Source organism: Antechinus flavipes, chromosome 2, assembly GCF_016432865.1.
Source record: "Antechinus flavipes isolate AdamAnt ecotype Samford, QLD, Australia chromosome 2, AdamAnt_v2, whole genome shotgun sequence".
Taxonomy (NCBI): domain Eukaryota; kingdom Metazoa; phylum Chordata; class Mammalia; order Dasyuromorphia; family Dasyuridae; genus Antechinus; species Antechinus flavipes.
Window position 1 is genome coordinate 509,801,478 of NC_067399.1, and position 20,900 is coordinate 509,822,377.

A 20,900-nucleotide genomic window follows, 5' to 3' on the forward strand; every position below is an offset into this window, starting at 1 on the left:
TTTATTAAGTTTGCTAGTCACTGTGCTAGGTAGGCTTTAGGAATACAAAAAAATGAAATAGTCCCTGCCAAAAAGTAGAGACAGCATCTGTATATAAATATATGTATGTGTGTCTTATACCTCTCCTCAAATTGTTTTGTACTCACTTGTATCTTCCCCCATCAAATGTAAACTTCTTAGAGACAGGGACTTTTTCTTTGTATCTCTATCTTTTAGTTTAGTACCTTGCAGTTAGTAGGCATTTAGTTTTTGTTAAATTGAATTGAACTGAGGCTTAGATTAGCCAGAAAGTTTTTAATGTAAAACAGGATCTTCGTGTTTAATGTAATTTGGGACTTTCTGACCATTTGAATTTCTTTTTAAATGTTTTTCCTTGTTTTAGGTTTATTGTCATTAAGGCTATTTCAGAAGATTTACTTATATCCAATTATTTTATATATCAAAAATGAGCTATTTGTGTAGTATCCTGCTTTGGGCTCATTTTGAAGCTGTAAAAAGCTTATCATTTTATCATAGTTCTAATTAAACTTTAACACAATTGTAAGGATAAGTGACTAATGTTCTGTGAGAATCCTCTTCTTAGCAAAGTCAATAAAAACTTTGTAGGGGCAGATATTGCAATTTGTGGATTTTCCACTGAGTAACCAAGTTGCCCACATCATGGTCAGAGGTGCTAAAAGATTGGGCAAATCAGCTTAACTCCTCAACTCTTTAAAGAGAAACTTGGCTGGGGAGGAGCTAAAATTGTGCACTTTAAAATGTGACTTTATCTATTCCTGGACTTCTTTAATCCAGGCTATGCCTTATTTCTGTGCTCCAGTTGATCTGTGCTCTTCTTGATGTTAGTACGTTAGGTGAAGCTCCTGTGATGGTTCTATGTGAACAACTGGACAAGAGTCACACAGGATGATGGGAAATTTTGAAGTTTGTGATCTCTATTCTTAAAGAAAGTAGACATACTCCCTATGAATTATGTATTTGGTAGCCAGAATCTTTATTAAAGTCATTTTGTAATTAGAGCAGAATTATAATAGAGGCTTTAGCATAGTGTAAAAGATAACATGTTGTAGCTTAACTCTTAGAATAGACCTTACTGGGAAGTGATCGACTTGCTTTCCTACTTTTTGTTGTTGTTGTTATTTTAAAAGTAAATATAGAAAATTTTTATTTTTTCTGCCTTAGAAGGGAAAATATTGAATGTCTGAATTTTGTAAAAATTATAGTTTTAGTGGTCTAATTTATTATATGTTCTGTCATAGAAATTTATTAACATCTTTTAAAAAATCATTTCTTCACTTGAAAATTTATTGAGAAGTAAAATAATGTATCAATTGTAATTGCAAATTATAATAGAAAAGAATTCTGTGCTTGGCTAATATTATCTTTGGATTTTAGGTAACCATGTTAAACCTTTCCCTGTATCTATAGATAATTGAGAACATGTTCTACATACCTTACATTAGATGTCCTGAATAGATCAATTAAGATCTGCAAGTAGATCTCAAAGCTTTGCCTGTTTGTCTCTAATCTGGCTACCACCACTCTTGTACTTTAATCTGAGTGTGCTAATATTCCCAGGGGAGAGGAGAGGGCAGCCATGAGAGACAGCCTTGTAACCTGTTCCCCATAAGGATTTTGCTAACATCCTTCTGTCTGGTGATCCAAGACTTTGAAGAAAAGCAAAGTGACTTCTCATAAAAAGCATGGGGATTCTCCCATTTGGCTGATAGGCATCTTAAAACTAACTAATTTCTCCTGTCTCTATATTATGTAGAGGTTTTTTAAAGTGAATATTGCATTAGTGATGTCACTTTCCTGTTGTGTCCCCTCTTGAACTTTTTTTTTGCTTGCTTCTATTTTAAAATATTTTATTTATGTTCTTTCTTTCTCTTATACTGTCCACACTCCTCCCACCAACAGAAGCTATCCTGTGTTTAAAAAAAAAAAGCATATGACCCTGGGCAAGTCACTTAATCCCAATTACCTCAGGAAAAAAAAATATGCGCGCACACACACACACACACACACACACACACACACACACACACTATATATGTGTGTATGTGTGTGGAGGTGTGTGTGTGTGTGTGTATGTATTAGGGGACAGCTAGGTGGCGCAGTGGAGAGAACACCAGCCCTGAAGTCAGGAGGACCTGAGTTCAAATCTGGCCTCAGACACTTAACACTTCCTGGCTGTGTGACCCTGGGCAAGTCACCTATCCCCAATTGCCTCAACAACAAAAAAGTATATTTACAACAAATATTAGTACACTGGCTATATCTGAAAACCTTTATCACATCTTTAATCTCTTGCTTCTCTGTTGAAAGGTGAGTGGCACATTTCATCATCAGTCTTCTGAAGTCACAATGAGTCATTGCATTGATTAGTCTTTGATTGACTGCTTCCTTGCAACCTTATCAATGTTTACATCCTAATGGTATTTGGTTCTCATTCTGCTTGCAGAGGAGAAGCAACACTATTAGGAGATGTGTGTTAGGAACACAAAAGATTTATTAATAGTATTTATCTTACATTAAAAATAATAGATTCATCATGGATTGTTGAATAGATACTTGATCAACTTCAGTTAGCTTAGTAATAGATAAAATAGCTCATTTTGATTTTTTGTGTCTTGTCAAAATTAAAAAATGTAAAGATAGTTGTTTCAGCTAAGGAAACTGCTAGGTTTTTTGGTGCTTTTTTAAAAGTTTGCATAGTTTTAAGCTAAATTGAGAAAATAAATAACATCACTATTATAGTAGAAACACAAATTGGTCTGCCATTTTGGTATTATACTGATTTGCTTATGCTTATGAATTTTCTCAAGTGACAGCTGAAATAAGATGCCTGCCAGCTTTTATGTGTGGTTTCTGGAGAAGACTGGATATGTGGCCAAAAAAAACAAACAAACCAAAACACTTGATATTATTAGGAGGTGAACAGATAGTTTTGAAGTTTTTCACAAATCACATTACTTTCTAGTAAATGTTGCTTTGGTGGATCTGTGATTTAATTGGTGTGGCATTACCTTCATCAATATAGATTGTAACACATTAAATGCATAGGAACACAAATAGCATTTGTATTTAGGAGAAAAAACAACAACCCAGGCTTCTGTAAAGCATAGATGAGCTTAGTAGAAAACTCATCTTTCACTGGCTGAAGTATTTTTTTAGGACAAACTATGTTGTTTTGGAGTTGATTTTAAAAGCAAACTTAACAAATAAAAATCTTCAACTGCTAAACTTTGTCTTTTTTGTTTTTAAGTCTTATGAATGATACATTACATTTTCTGCATAAAAGTAGATTTCTTAATCACATTGACTACATGAAAACAAAGCTGAAAAATCTTAAAGAAGTGGTAGATGCAATGATGAGCTTATTTTAATTTCACTAAATATTATTATATATATGTTATAGATCAGTACATGACAATTGGTTTTTCACCATAAATTGACTTAATGCAAAATTTTAGTTATTATGTTGATTCTAAATTTGTTTTACTTAGCTGTTTTTTCCTCTGGAAAAAACTACCATGGGCAGTGTCCTTTACATTCTATTTCTCTTCATCTAGGTGATATTAGACTTGATTCAGTACAAAAACATTGTGGTAAAAAGAGCACTGAATTCTGATAAGGCATTTCTCAAGAAACTTGGTGTTACTTCAATCCCTTCATGTTATCTGATTTATCCAAATGGGTCTCATGGATTAATTAACATGTAAGTAAGAGTATATGCAAGATTTGGCTAAGGTTCCAACTTTTTTTTTTAATTTTAGAGACTAATAAATATATCAACATATTAGAACTAGGGAAATCAGTCATTCAACCAGGATTTACCATATGTCTGTTTTGTCCTAAGCACTGGAAATTCAAAAACAAAAATGACATACTTCCTGTCCTAGGAAACCATCAGGTAAATAAATAAGCACATACAAAATAAATACAAGGTAATTTTTTGGAGGGAAGGGCACCAGTAACAGGGAAGACCAGGAAAGTATGAGTATTGAATGGAGTTTTAAAATAAATGAGATCCTCCAGAGCAGAAAGGAGGTGAGAGTGCATTCCATTTAAGGAAGAGAAATGGAGACAGGAGATGGAGTATTACATGTGAGGAACAGCAAGAAGATAATTTAGCTGGACTATCACGAGAAATATGAGAAGAAGAGTAGTGTATTAAGGTTGGAAAGGTCAGATTGTCAAGGGCTTTAAAAATCAAGGAGAGGAATTTATAATTGTTCTTAGAGTAAAGAAATAGGCAGAAATCCAAAAGAAGACACCATCTTTGGTCAAACTTAATAGAAACCAATTTCATGTGGGTTGAATCTGTAAATAATCTGTATACCTAGAAATACTCAAGATAAGATCTTTTAGATGTAAATCATGTAAATAGATGTTGAAAGAAATTCAGCAAATATAATAAAGAATAATGGAACAATGGAAGGAGAAGTCAACAGATTCTGCTCAGACTGGATGAAGTCAAGTCCTTTATAATCATCTGATATTGCATCCTTCAGTTCTTGTTTTCCCAAGAAAGCTTCTGTAAATTGACTTGGTTCCCTCCTAGCCTTACCTCCTGGGAAGGAACTATACCTTTTATAGTGAATATGTCCCAATTTCTTAAGCAAATTCATTATCCTTTTAAGATGTAGTTGATAGAGAATTGGTTTTAGGGCCAGAACTTCTAGGCCTGCCTCTGACCCACACACTATTCGAATGCCTTTGAAAAAAAAAACTTAATTTTGGGGGGCTCTGGGTTACTCTCTGAGAAAATAGTAGCCTACAGTGGTAGATGAAGTATTTCACCTGGAGCTCCCTCCACATTGAAATCACAGATCCAGTTCCCTCTCCTCTTCATTTAGTACTTCAGTCCATGTGGGCACTCCTTCCATCTATGCAGATTACTTCTTTCTTTCTCCTCTTCCTCCTTTCCCCTTGTCTTAACAGATAGTTAAATGTGCTGCTATGGGCATAAAAACATAGCATCTAGTAGCCAGCTTTCCAGTAGTGATTACCTGAAAATACATTACATAAATTTGGATAAGTTCATAAACCAAATCTCTCATAAATTTGGTTGGTATATGCTAGGCTTCTAGAATCTGACCAAACGTGTTTGAACTTAGAATGAGATAGTGAACTCACAGAAATTAGTAACCAGTCACTGAAAAAGAAGGGACCAACTTTCAGACCTAAGGTAACTGACTAGACCTACTAGAATACAGGTTTGCTTCGTAGGTAAATTCTCTAATGGCTAGTAATAACAATACAGTTTGTGTAGCTTTATCCTTAAATATAATATTAATATTATAACATCTTTTTTCCTTCATGCTGTTTTGTTTTTTCTTTGGAGATGAAGGAAGGTGTAGGCCATTTTTAATGGTAACTTATGATTATTTCTATGAAATCTTAAGAGGAACCCAGAACATTTTTAAGTGTCTTATAATTAGAGTGAGCAACACTCCTAGGAAATCTGGCTCCATGGAGATAAGGAAATTAAGAGACAAAAAGTTTAGGAGTGTTTTTCACAGTTAGTATCTGACTTCCCATTATATTCAAACCATTAGTCCACAGCCCTTTTTAACTAGAATTTGTTATCTTAAAATGAGAAGGTGTCATGTTAAACTATTATCTTCTCATATATTTGAAATAAAGTTATTAATTTAAAATCTGAGTTGCTGTTTTCTTCAGCCATTACTGGGTTTCTTGTCAAGTCACAAAGCAGATTGTGTTAATTTACAATAGCCGACATTCATGTAGACCTTTAAAGTTTGCAAATTACTTTCTATACATTATCTTAATTTGTCCTTATGACAACTCTGTGAGATAGTTACTACAGGTATTATTATCTCCATTTTGCAGATGAGAAAACTGAGGCTTTGAGGGGTTCAATGACTTGCCCATGCTTGCATAGCTAGTAAGTATCTGAACTTGGGGATCAAATCCAGCTCTCCCAAGTCTAGAACTCAGTTCACTGCATTAAGCTGCCTCTCTAGGAGTATCTTAGCAGAAAAATTTCTAAATTAAATGAAAAGTGTTTCTTGGGATTTTAATATAAATTAACTTGTCAAGGTTGTTAGAAATCTTATTCTGAAATTAGTCATTTACCCATGAGTTTTCACCCTAATCTCTCTTTTTTTTTACAGTTTAAAGCCTCTCCGTTCTTTCTTCTCTTCCTATTTAAAGTCATTACCTGGTGTGAGAAAAAAAATGTTCTCACAGTTTCCATTTACTGTAAAACCAAACAAAGATGACAATTCAGAGATTACAGTCTGGAGAGAATTTGATAAGTAAGTATGGTGAATAGTTGGACATTTAGGTAGTTAAATTTGATAAGAACTTTGACAAGAAGGACACCATAAATTGATAATGTTTTGGGAAAGAATTTGTTTAGTAGTTAAACTTCTGAATCACACATAATACACAATTTCTTCAAAAAGTAGCTTCACATCTATATCTCCATTGGGATGAGGGAGAGCAAAGAATTTCTCATAAAGATAATGCAGTTTTTTAAACAGAATTTATGATGTGTACCTTAGGTCAAAACTTTATATGGCTGATCTTGAGTCAGGGTTGCATTATCTCCTTCGAGTGGAGCTTGCTTCTCATAAGACACTAGAGGGAGCCGAGCTGAAGACCTTCAGGAATTTCATTACTGTCATTGCAAAGGTACCGTATACATGTGCAATCTTTGATTACATTTGTATGGGGAATTTAATCTGTGTTGAATGAAAAGGTTGGCATATTTGAAGATGAGAGGATTTCCTAAGATCCTTGGATGATTTTGTTTCCTTTAACTGTCCAAACCTGCATTTTCTTTTGGAAATAATTTCTTTTTTTTTTTTTTCTGGTTTTTTTTTTTTTTTTTTGATTTTTAAAAAATTATTATAGCTTTCTATTTACAAGATATATGCATGGGTAATTTTTCAGCATTGACAATTGCAAAACCTTTTGTTCCAATTTTTCCCTTCCTTCTCCCCAACCCCTCCCCCACATGGCATTTTGACCAATACATGTTAAATATGTTAAAGTATAAGTTAAATACAATATATGTATACATGTCCATACCATTATTTTGCTGTAATCGGACTTTGAAATAATGTACAATTAACCTGTGAAGAAAATCAAAAATGCAGGCAGACAAAAATAGAGGGATTAGGAATTCTATGTAGTGGTTCATAGTCATCTCCCAGAATTCTTTTGCTGGGTGTAGCTAGTTCAGTTCATTACTGCTCCATTGGAACTGATTTGGTTCATCTCATTGTTGAAGAGGGCCAGGTCCATCAGAATTGATCATCATATAGTATTGTTGTTGAAGGATATAATGATCTCCTGGTCCTGCTCATTTCACTCAGCATCAATTCATGTAAGTCATTCCAGGCCTTTCTGAAATCATCCTGCTGGTCATTTCTTACAGAACAATAATATTCCATAATATTCATATACAACAATTTATTCAGCCATCCTCCGATTGATGGGCATCCACTCAGTTTCCAGTTTCTAGTTTCTGGCCACTACAAAGGGGGCTGCCACAAACATTCTTGCACATACAGGTCCCTTTCCCTTCTTTAAAATCTCTTTGGAAATAATTTCTATCTGAAAAGATATGTGTATGTGTTTTGTGTGTTAACAAGCCAATGAGCCTACATGTAATTTGATTAGCTTTTAGATGATCATTTCAGGTTTAAAACCCAAATGTTTCAAGACTGTTTCTTTAAAGAAATCCTGAGAGGAGTTCTATTTAGCGAAGAGAGATGCTTCTATTGAGTATCACAGATACAAGGCATTATGTATTATGAATTGTAGCATTTAATGAACCAATCATAGAAATCAAATAACTTGCCCAAAGTCATGCCACCAGCCAGTATTATGGCTGGTTTTCCAACTCACTTCCTCTTACCTCCAAATCCCTTATTGTTCTCAATTATGACTTTCAGTTTTGAATAATTCATAGATCCAGGACCAAGCTAGAAGTGGGAAGCTGCTGCTAGCCGCTTCTGGAGCAAGCTGAGAAATTGTATTCTTCCTCATTTCTGTAGTGATTTTCTGCTTCTTATTGTTTATAAAAACCTATTTACCCAGTTTCTGAATTAACTAATTTTTTTAAATTCCCAGATCTTTTCTTAAAGTCACTATTAGGTTCCCTGGCATAAAATATATGGAAACTAGTCCAAAAGTTGGTATACTACCATTTGATATTTTATATAAACTTTCCTTCCCTACCCTCTCCCATCATAAATAAGAATTTATTCCTTGGTGATCTTTAATCACCAAAAGTTACAATATGACAGTTTCAGATGGTTTAGCAGAGTCTAAAGGTCCTCCCAAAAGACCTTAAATGGTTTTTCTGTACAGTTCTTAAAACAAGTCTTATGAAAAAGTTCACCCATAAAGAAGGTAGATATGAGATAAATTATTAAGATTTGTGAATTTGAAATCTAGGGATTCAGTTCCCAGGTAAGGAATTATTCTTTTGGCTATGATGGAATACTATAAATTGGGAAGAAGACATCAATCAAATAAGTAATTATTTAAGTAATAATAAGTAATTATATAAAAACTTTAGACAGTTTTTAGGATTTTGATTTTCAATATATAAAATCATGGGTCATGATTTCTAAATCTCCCTTAAAGGAAGAGTGTTTTCTGATAATAATAAAATTGTTAACTTTGAGATTGTTTTTATTAGATTTAGTGGTAGTGACTCTTCAGAATATAGTGTAACTCAAAAAGGGTTTGAAACATTCCTTCCCTGTTAACTTTTTTAATAAACTCATTCTGCTATGTATTTACCATTCTATTTTACCTTAGTTTTTAAACTATGCAAAACAGTATAATACCTTTTTTTCCCCCTTTTTTCTTTAATCACTAATGAGATGTTTCTAAAATTGTCCTTTGTTCTAAATTCTTTAGACATTTATTTATCATGTGAAAGATTAATAAAAATATCATTTGAAGGAAGTTTCTATAAACAAAAACAGCAACAGCACATAAGGGAAGACACATAGTTTATTCTTGAGCAAAAAAAATGACAGCACTGAGATGCAAAAGGATCTTGACTATTCTGAAGGTTGGGCCAAAATTAAGACATAAAAATTAACAGAGTAATTGTTAAGTCTTTCATTCAAGATTAGAAAATCAACTAATTTAGCATAAATTAAGAAAACCTAGCTTAACAGCAATTTGTGTGAGAGAGAAGTATTTAGGTAAAGAATAGTTCCACTGTTTCTTGTACTATTCAGAAAATATATGGAGTGCTTCATTTAGTTTTGGGTACCACATTTGAAGTCCATTGATAAGGTAGAGATGAATGACTAAACAAATAAAAGTATAAAGATTATGTTCCATGAGGAAATGTTGGAGAAGTTAGAAATAGAAATACTAGAGAAGAAATGATAGCAGGATATGATATAGCTATCTTCTCACATTTAAAGGGCTACCATCTGAGAGTTAGAACTATGGGATACCAGAGTTGAAAGTCCTTGAAGTTCAACCATTATCTGAGCAATAAATTTACTGATTGTAACTTCAGAGGACAAAGCCTAGGACCAGTTGGGTGAAAGTTACAAGAGATAGATTTTAACTGTTCTGTAATATAAAGAATTTTATAACCATTTATAGAACTCTCCAAAAATGGACTGGGTTGCCTAGTGAGATAGTTGTTTCCTATCATTGTTAAAAATATTTTCAAGGGGATTCCTGCATGGTATGGGAGATTGGACTAGATGATATCTGAACTCTCTTTTAATTTTATGATGCCAGAAAACAACAACATATGTGCCTAATAAACTATTATTAAGGCATTTTGGGAAGCCAGAATTCATTTTTATATTATGAATTTTAAAAACAAAACAAATGAATTTTGTTTCAAATAATAATGAGCTTTGTGCAACATATTTCAAATGTCTAGTATGTGCAAATCGGTCATAATCAGGTTTTTCCTCAGAATACTACTCAGTAGTAAAAAAAAAAAAAATCTCTAGCTGCCCTCATTTCCTTTAAGAAAGTGTAGCACTAATCTTTTCATCATATTATCCCTCAAATAGCCTTCGTCTTTTCTGATGGATCCTGGCCAGATGATTCAATTTTGTTGCATAGCTATTAGCAAATCAAGACTGTTCTTGTCTCATTGGATGTGCTTTTTTTCTCTCTTGGTGTTTTTCTCATTTTTCCCTTTAATTTTAAACATGTTTCTCTGTTGGCCTCATATAAATGATCTGGATGGCTCTTTAGTTGATAGTAAAAATTGTCATTTACCTTGAAAAATGTCTTACAAGGATGTATAGATACTTTTAAAATTGCTAGTGAATAGATAATAGTGTTTACACATTTCCATACCCTGGTCTAAAAAATTCCCTAGTGTTATTAAATAAAGAAGTTGATGATTTAGGTTTTTGTTCCAAAATTATTATTAATATAGGATTATAACTTTAGTTTTTAATAGTCTCTGCAAACATCTTTATTTTACAATTGTACTAAGACTCTCATTTGATGTAGATCCCTAAGTAAGAGACATATAATCTCCTTATTAAGGGGATATAATGGTTATTTTTTGGACTTTGGTTTGTTTTGTTTTTGTTTTTGGTATAAAGATGCTAGTTTGATGTGTCTGATTTAGGTGACCAAAACTCAAAATAGCATGAAAAAGAAACTAATTAGTGAAATATAGATATGCCTGCCATCCATACCTGCTGATCAACAATTTAAATAGTGATAGCAAAGAAGCCATGAGCAAAAAAGCACCGGAGTCTCTGAGTGGAATAGAAGGAATTAGCAGCTGTTTTATCACAAAGAGCATCACATAAATAAGTGGGCTGTTACTTCAGGTAGGCTTGCAAAGCTTTTGACATCTTTATAAATAAACCATATTCAGGAATCATTTCATCTGTTTTTGTAAAGTAGCTATCTCAGAGTGAAAATAAGACAACTATTTTAATGGAGTTGGACAGCTGTTTAAAATATAAAGGAAAGGATGATTTTGTATCTACTCAAAACTGGGAGGAAATTGGTATGGCCTGTAACTTTTCAATAAATTCAGTCTGGGGAAAGGTTCTAGATAGACAAGTCTGCACTATCATAACTTAGATTTCCCTTTCCTTCTCTGCCAATAAAATATTGACTTGGAGAGATCATTATGTAAAAGCCTTGCTTAGCAAGGCTTATACTTTCAGAGTTCAGAAACACAATTAGAATCATTTGAAAAAACTGATCAAAACTTCCCTTTGTGAGAGTATGACACTGGAGGTTTTTCCTGAGTGAATCATATTGTTATCATTCATCTTTTTCAGCTATTTCCTGGCCGACAACCTGTGGTGAAGTTATTGGAAACATTACAGGAATGGTTGGTCAGCCTTCCTCTGGACAAAATTCCTTACAATGCAATTCTGGACCTAGTCAATAACAAAATGCGGGTAACTTCTAACTTCATATTCTAATCTAAAAGGAGATGCATTATAGTCAGGGACTAAGAGCATTGTCCTTATGGCTCTGATCCTTAGTTCAGATTTGTGATCTGTGGAGCAACTCTCCAACCTATGGGGTCTGGTAAAAATTCATTAAAACATGGCCTAGATTCTACAAGTTAGAAGGAAGAAAAGTGTTCTGAGCATGTTAAGCTTTGTTCCTAGTAAAAAAATCAACAAAGTCACTATTTCAATGTCCCAGATATACTGATGGTAATGGGTTTAACTATATCTTTCCCTCCTCCTCCCCAGCCAGATGAACTGTTTATTCCTTTGTTCTTTGGGGAATAAGGCCCAGAATTTGTTGTTCATATTCTCAGGATCCTTTTGTATCTTTTCCCCCAACAAATTAGTTTGACATTGTCAGTATCTTAACATCAACATCAACATCAGAACAGTTAAGTAAAACTTTTTGTTATAAGATTGAATAAGCTTAATGGACCTTCAAGGCCTTATATGCCAGCTTCCCTACTTTACAGATAAGGAAACTCAACCCTAAGAAGGAAAATGATTTGTCCAAAATCATATAAATAGTAGCAGAACAAGGGATTCAGACCCAGGTTTTCTGAAAACTAGTAAATATCTTTTCAGTAAATATATCTAAATTTCATATCTTAATATAAGTAAAAAAATTGATTTCATTAAATAAGTAAATTTAAACACTTGTATCTGGCCATAGTGCCAGGCCCATTTAAAAGCAATAGTTACAAATGTATTTGAAGTTATTCCGGTAATGCAAAATATAATTTAAGTAACTAGTATAGTTTCAGAGAAATCAGAACATTGCATTTAGAATTTAATATTTGTTGAGGCTTAAGAGTTTTCTCATTTAGTCGATATTTATATAGAATTTTTCATCATGTATTCTTATTCTTCTAAATAAATGATTTCTTTATTGCTAACCAAATATCTTAATAATTAAATTAAACAAGATACCATATTTGCCAGTGTCCACATAATATATATTAGTTTTCTAATTATCATTTTTCTACAGTATTTTATTAATAAGAGCTTTGTCCAGTTACTTTACATAGTAAATGTTGTCCATTTCATTAATCAGTGTTCAGTTAGAAATAAAAATCTGTTTTCTACCTTAATGTGCCTACAAAGTATCTTATAAACTTAAGTTCTGAGCAGTGTTTGCCATTATACTAATTTGAAATGTTCAGTAGATCTATAATGCAGTAATATCATGAAGTTTTATACATGTAAACATATATACCATTTAATACATATTTTTATAAAAGTAGGAAATTAATGATGGCAATATAACAAGACTAAACTTTAAATAACAGATAAAGTATTCAAACTTCTCTTAAAATAATTGATTAGCAGTTGTTAATATTCTCAATCGAAGAAAGAACATTTAACAGTTCTTTTTGCATAGCCATGATTTCTAAGTTATTATGATTTTATTATTATATTGTTTTAATATTTACTCATCAGCTTGCTTTTCAAAAAGTGTGATGTAATGTAGTCCCTCTGAGGATTTTATTATAACTGTGTTTTGTATTTTTATTTTTCTTCTATCTTACATGAAATCTAATTATAATTTGTTGAGGTAGTAGTATTATCTTTCAGAAATAATATTGCTAGTTTAGTGAGATACATGAATATATGTGATACATTTTTAAGGTCTATTGATAGAAAACAAATCATTTCTGTATATTTTGAAGACTATCAATGATGTAATTAAATGCAGAATAGTATTAGTTTGATTTAAAAAACAAAATGGACTTTATAAATTCTCTTTCAGATTTCTGGAATATTTCTAACTAATCATGTTAAGTGGGTTGGATGCCAAGGAAGCAGACCAGAGTTAAGGGGTTATACTTGTTCTCTTTGGAAACTTTTCCACACTTTAACTGTCCAGGCTGTAGTTCATCCAAGAGCTCTGGCCAACACAGGTATGTGACATTTACAGATGAAGTGATTGTTGACTATTACCATAATTTATATATGCTTAGGAAACATGGATCTATATTCATTTGACTCTCAAGGTATCAAAAAATTAGGCACAATTCTTTTGTTCCCAGCCTAACTAGACTGGATAAAAGTGGCTCATAAGTTTTTCTGTAAAAATTAAAATTCAGGATTTAGGAATTCTGGAATGAATTGAATTTCTGCTTCCATCCAGCGCTCCATGAACTTGACAAGTTTAGGTGAAGGAAGTTATAAAGAAGAATGATTTGTCTGTGTTTCTTTCTGAGTGACATTGTATTTTGAAGAGTCACTAAAACAAGGAAAAACACATAAAACCAATTTGAATAATGATATTTTTAGTAAAGAGTCAGCCAAAGTTTATATAATAATAACAGCTGGCATTTTGTGACCTTTTATAGTTTACAAAGCACTTTATATGCATTATCTCCTTTGAACATCAGGTAACTTTATGAGGGAAATAGTAGAGGAATTATTTCTATTTTGTAGCTGAGGAAACCTGAGGCTCAGGGAAGTAAAGTGACTTGCTGTTTCAACTTGTCTACTTGGTTTTCCTGCATTGGTCCAGTCCATTCTCTATCCACTACCAAAATTATTTTCCTGAAGTTCAAGGCTGACCATGTCATTTTCTCAATAAACTCTAATAGTTCCCATGAAATCTAAAATGAAGTATTAACACACATTTAAAACTCCTTTTAAAGTTGTTTTTCTAGTCTTATTACATTATTCCTCTTCCCCTGGCATTCTAGTCTAAGTAGCTGGCTTTACTGTTCCTCAGACACAGCACTCCTTTTGCACTGATTGTCTACATGCCTTTGCACTGACAGTCCCATATTTGTAGAGTGCATTCCCTTCTCATCTCCCACTCTTTAATTCCTAATGTCTTTCAAGACTCAGTTCAAGCATTTTCTTCTACAAGAAATCTTTCCTAATCCTTGTAGCTGCTGTTGCCTCTGTTACCTGCTCCTCATTACTTTGTATATATTTTGTGTATGTTCATATATGGACATGTTGCCTACCTCAACAGAATGCAAACTCTTGGAGGATATACTTTTTTACTTTTATCGTTTCACCCCCAGTTTTTAGCATGATATCTGGCAAATAGTAGATGACAGAAAATTTGTAGATTGATTTGTTGATTGATTATTTGTTGAATAGTTCATTGAAGAATGTTCTGGGGTTTTTTTTGGACTTGGAATTTTGTCAGCTTCTCAATTTAGAGTAATTCCTAAAAGACAAACTCTTTCTAGACATCTCTCTCTAGGACTTAGTGCCATTAATTTTAACATTCTGTTTCATATCAAGGCAGAAGTTTTTTAAAAGACTTGATTCAAGAAAAACTATATACAAGAAAGGTTAAGTCTTTCAGATGAGACACTATGAGGTTTGTACCTCCTTCCAAGCATATCATTCAATTCACTTCATTGCTCTTTCTTCCATAAGGCTCTCTATCTCCCTACTCAAGTCCCAATTAAAATCCCAATTTTTACAGTCCTTTACTGATCCTTTTTAATTCTAGTGCTTTCTCTTCATTGATTATCTCCAGTTTATCCTGTATATATATAACTATTTGTAATGACTCTCCCATTAGATTGTAAACTCTTTTAGAATAAGAACTTTCACCTTTAGTTGTATCCCCAATACTTAGCAATAGTGCATGGCACAGAATAGGCAATTAAATATTTATTGACTGTTAGAGCTGGATACTGAAAATATAAAAACAAAATATAAGTAATTTCTTTCCTCAAGGAACTTAAGGGTGAATGGACATGTATACAGATAAGTAAATATAAATTCTATGTGAAATAATTCTGGGAATGTGGACTAGAAGTTCAAGGGATCATGAGTCTCAATTTATGAAAGTCAGACCAAGTCCTAATTTAGAATGCAAAGCTAAACTACAGAAATCTAATTTTTAAGTTAAGAAAATCTTTAATGTGAGAAAAAGAAAATAATCAGACAGGAAGCAATTAGAATATGAGAAATAGAGAAAAATAATTCACAATTATACACTTATATTTACTTATCAGAGTGAACTTGAATTATCCAACCCCCTTCTAAGTGTCCCTCTGTTCATTTTTAAATAAGAAGATCAGACTAGATTTTCTTTAGCTATGATACTTCATGTCCTTGCTAGGAATATGCTTACATATCACTCAGATACAGGCATGAATGCAATAAGTACAAAGAAATGGTTGAGCCAAATGCCCCAAAAAATTTAAACTAGCACATTTCAAGGGAGCTCTGCATATCTCTATAGCCATTGTTGAGCTCAATTTCAATCAAAGCTACATGCTGCTTTTTTTTTTTAAACAATAAGTTCTCTCCATGAAAAAAATATTTCTATATCAATACTTTGGATTTAAATTTCTCAGGAACATATACCTTTATGTTGTCCTAGTTAGAAATATACCTAATCATAATAGAAATTCAACTAGTACAACTAATTTGTCATTCAAAGACAAAAAAATTAACAGTGAGAAACAATTTTCAACTGAATAGGCATCAGAGGTTTTGTAGAGAAGGTTTGTGTGTGTGTGTGTGTGTGTGTGTGTGTGTGTGTAAAAATAGTATGAGATAAGAGAACCATGAACCAGGGCTAAAAAGCTATTCACATGTTTCTAAGTAGCTTGAGTCACATGGAAAGAGTTACTAACAGTATATTTCAGTTTTATTTATGTATTTTTTGTTTGTTTATTTATTTATTTGTTTGTTTGTTTAAGGCCTTCCAACACATCAGATAGAATACTAGGCCTGAAAGGCAAGAAGACCCAATTTAAATCCAGCCTCAGATACTTAATAGCTATATGATCTGAGCAAGTCACTTAACTTCATCTGTAAAGTGAGGGTACTAATAGCACCAACCTCCCAGGATTGTTGTAAGGATCAAATGAAATAGCACAGTGTATGCACTTAATTCTATGTGAAGTAATTCTGGGTGTTCGAGACAAGAAATTCAAGGGATCATGAGTCTCAATTTATGAAAGTCAGACCAAATCTTATTCTGGAATGCATAGCACAAAGTATGTACTTAATTAAGGCTTATTTCTTTCCTCATGCCATTAAAAAAATAATTTTTAAACTAAAACCATTTGATATATTATCATGTTGTGTTTTATCACTGTAAAAATTCTTCAAGTCCTCTAAAATTGAAGAAAGAGAAAATTTTAAAGTAACATTGTAAAAGATCCTCAGTATATGTTAACTTAGTAAAAAAATTAGAGCAGATATGTGATGAGTGTATCTTATACCCAAAGAATTGGGTCAGTCTGAGACAGCCGGATTATGTCTTGGAAGGTTTTTCCTCTCCTTATTGCATGTTTAAATCCTATCTGCTAAAAAGCATGATGCATTCATTCTCTAATCCTTCCCACCACAGGTAGGGTTTTATGGTTCTTGTCCATTTTAAAGATTAGAGTTACCCTAAATTTGTAGTAGTTTGTGGGAGAGAGAAAAGAGGAGATTACTCAGTGATACATGGCAGATGTTAGTAGAAGATCCAGCTCTCAGCTTGAAAAAGAAAAAAATGAGCCATTTTGTGTTTATAGAAAGAAAAAAAAACATACCAAGAACATTTTTTCTTGGTTAGAGCAGTTTAAAATTTTAAATTATTAAATTAGGATATTAAAATTAAATATTAAATTAGAAGCTTGTTATTATTTTAAAAGTTTCTTCTTGTAATACCTTTTAAAATATATGTATGTGAATATGACTAATATGTAAATAAAAATTGCTAACCATTTTAGGAAGGTGATGGTGTGGGAGGAAGGGAAACAATTTAGAATACAAAATTTTTAAAAATGTTAGAAATTGTCTTTACATTGTAATTAGAAAAATTACTATTAAATATATGTGTATATATACATATATATAGGAGTCAAAATATAATATATAGAAATGACAAACTTTGTGACTTAACTCATGTTACCATTTTCATCACTAAATTTAAAAGAATTTCTCAAAAAGTGTACCCCTTGCTATTCATTTCTCTTCCCTAATCCCTTCAGCTCATTTTAAATTAAATAAGACAAGAATTATGAATATTAGTAACATCTTTAAACCAGGATCCTCACTCTCTGTAATGTAAACTGTCATCCATTTAGAAGTAGTAAAATTATTTTGTAAACTTTAAGAAAGAATTCTTCTTTACCCTCCCTAAATAAACATCATATATATATATATGTATATATATATATATATATACACATACATACATAACATGCATATATATATAAAACCCCTAAAATGTTGTTTATTAGTGTAGTTCATTTGACTTCGGATTCATGATTTGGATTAAGAAAAATTGTTTTGAAATTATTGTGTAGTATTTCTTTTAATACTGATGCTTAATCTGTTTTAATCTCATGGATCCTTTATACATTTTTGTTCAATCTCTTGATATTAAATGTTTGAATGGAAATTTCTTTGTTCACAATAATAGATTCTCTTTTACTTTTTATGTTTTTAACTTTAATATAATGTTAATTATTTCCTTTTGACTTTGGAGTTTCTTTTCTTAGAGCTTGATTGAATTTCTTTTGGCATTAGAGAGAGGGGGGAAAGATGGAGAAGGCATTTATTAAGGTACCTCTTATATGCCTACTATTGTGCTAAGTATCAGAATACAAATACAAGAAAGCAAAGCAATTCTTGACCTCAAAGAACTTAAATTTTATTAGAGGAAGATAATTTATAAAGGGGAACTATAACTGAAGACCTGGTTTTGTACATATATGCAAAAGGTGACCTCTTAGGACATATTCATGTTTTTTAGGTAGCTTTTGGAAAATATACATTTGTTTATATGATTTGAAGTGTTGAAATTTCTTCTGATTCAAAGATGTATATATAACCTTATAAATAGTTTCAGGCTTTACCAGTTTGATAATCATTAGAACAAAAGTATTCTCATCCAAGAAATTATGTGAGTAACTAACTTAAATCATTTTTTATCACTCACATAATAGATAGCAACCAAAAGAAGAGTGACCATAAAACTTAGTTTTTGAAAATTTTGTGTGTTATTCCAAACCCATTAACATTATGTTTTCAAATAATTTTAAAGGGAAAACCATGGAGGAACTAACAGTCATTCATGTTTAGTTATGGTGGTCTCCAGAGAAACCTTATAAGCTTTAAGATGAATGAATATGCACATATACATATATATCAAGTTAAATATTTGATGAATAGTGATAAATAACTGAATGCTAAAACATAAGCATTATGAACAAATGAAACAATAATTCTAATTTTGAAATGAAAAAGTATAATTTAAAATGACCAAGTCAAACAATGACACTTAAATACTATGGCAATTCTCTCTAATTTCCAAGCTACTGGCTGGTAAATCAGACTTTTAACAAAGTGTATTACCCCTTTATGTATAGTATGCTTAATAGTATTCTAAAATCCTAAAAGCATGAAGAAGCCTTCATCAGGCACTCAGAAAAAAAATCTATTTTCACGTTTCTATAAAAATGTTTGTGTAATAGATATTTAAAAGCACATATTTATTTACTGATAAACAGCTTTTATCAATCCTATATCATGTACAAACTATAAAATAAAATGGGCTGTTTGGCTTTGAAAGCTATGCCACGTGTGTTGGTTTTACTGAAAGTGAGTGTCTTTTTCTACATGCCTAGCCCTTCCACATGAGCCAACCAACATTTATTTAGGATGGCGTATATACTGTGCATGGTGAGTCAAGCCAGTGTTGTTCTTGCAGGTTTTGAAGATAATCCCCAAGTGGTTTTGAAGATTATGAGAGAATACCTTGGGACATTTTTTGGATGTAGAGAATGTGCTCAGCATTTTGAAGAAATGGCTAAGGAATCCATGGACTCAGTGAAAACTCTGGATGAAGCAGTCCTCTGGCTATGGAAGACACACAATATAGTGAATAACAGGCTAGCAGGTATGACAGAAATGACCGTAAAAACTTGCTGACCCTTTATACACTAGGACCAAGACTAGGACTAGTTAATGAGGCCTACCCACCTGGTGTGGCCAGTGGGAATCAATTTCGAGGTGAGAAGCCGAACAAGTGTCTTTCATAACCCTGTAGCAGCCAACTTTGTAAGTTACTGGATAGAGGTTTGATTGTCTTTAGTTTGTGATCTAGTACCATAGTTGGCACATATAGAAGAGCTTCATGTCCCATGCTTCACCCAGTACTAAAGGGCACATATTCTTCAATTAGCAAAAATCCACCTTTGCTCTCTCCCTCTAACCCTGCTCCCCATTTCCACCATTGTGATTAAAAGAAAAACAAAATTTTTACCATGCACATGTAGTGAAGCAAAACAGATTTCTACATTGACCATGTCCAAAACAACATACATTTCATTTTCCTCTCTGCGTCTTTCATCTCTCTCTCTAGAGGTAGCCTATTTCATTTTTAGCCTTCTGAAATGAGTTCCTAATTCTGTCAAAGTTGTTTTCAAAAATATCACCAGAATAATATCTTTGTATAAAATGTTCACCTGTTTTTATTCTGTTTCTATTCAATTCAATTCAATTCTGTTTTATTCTTCAATCTCTATCAGTTCATATAAGTCTTCCCAGGTTTCTCTGAAACCATTCCCTTTATCATTTTTTATAGCACAATTATATTTATGTACCATAATTTGTTTAGTCATTCCTCGGTATATTGGTATCCCCTCAGATTCCCATACTTTTTTACTTCAAAAAGAGCAATAAATATTTCTGCACATCCTTGACAGAACTGCAGGCTCCTCTTTGGTTAGGAATTTGTGCCCTGATTATTTTTCCACAGGCTTTAGATTGGTCCAAATCTGGGAGTGATACTCCTGCTTTGCTCCTAGGCAACTGCTTTTGCTTTCTTTTGAACTTGTTCCTCTTTCTGCACATCACTTAGAACTTGTAATTGCTGGGGTGGAGGTATTAGTGGGAACAGGAGTAGGCATAGGTCCCCTCATAAGTCTACCCTGGAACTATAAGCCAGAAGTGGATGGTATACAACGTAGCTGCTGGTTCACCCCTATTTCCATCTTAGTCTTTTTTTTTTTTTAATCAGCAATGCTTTCATTAAAGGTCCATTTTTTTTTCCCCTGTAGGATTATATTCATTTTTGCTAGATAATTCTTAATTCTATGCCTATATCCTTTGACTTCTGAAATATGGTATTCTAAGCTTTCCAGTCCTTTATAGTGGTGACTGCTAAATCATGTGTGATCCTGAATATTTGAATTCTCAATATTTGAATTTTTTCTTTCTAACCACTAGTAGAATTTGTAGTCTTTGACCTGAAAGCTCTGCATTTTGATTATAATGTTCCTGAGATATTTTATTTTGGAATTTCTTTCAGGAGATGACTGATAGATTCCTTCTGTTCTACTTTAATCACTGGTCTTAAGAGATCTGGAGATTTCCTTTTAATATTTCTCAAAATGAAATGACTAGTTTTTGGTCATGATGTTCTAATAGTCTCCTGATCCTTAAATTTTTTTCTCCTTGATCTGTTTTCTAGTTAGT

The 20,900-nt window shown here is 32.5% G+C and overlaps 1 protein-coding gene across 2 annotated transcripts in view; it reads left to right on the forward strand.

Annotated features, from left to right (window-relative positions):
* The window catches only part of QSOX2 (quiescin sulfhydryl oxidase 2), a 74,094-nt gene that overhangs the window by 46,865 nt on the left and 6,329 nt on the right, over positions 1-20,900 (forward strand). For both annotated transcript variants that reach the window (XM_051980343.1, XM_051980344.1), the window contains exons 6-11: positions 3,576-3,721; positions 6,144-6,287; positions 6,537-6,666; positions 11,286-11,408; positions 13,216-13,366; positions 19,132-19,320. In XM_051980343.1, coding sequence (XP_051836303.1) covers positions 3,576-3,721; positions 6,144-6,287; positions 6,537-6,666; positions 11,286-11,408; positions 13,216-13,366; positions 19,132-19,320 — 883 coding nt within the window. The remainder of the gene's footprint in view (positions 1-3,575; positions 3,722-6,143; positions 6,288-6,536; positions 6,667-11,285; positions 11,409-13,215; positions 13,367-19,131; positions 19,321-20,900) is intronic.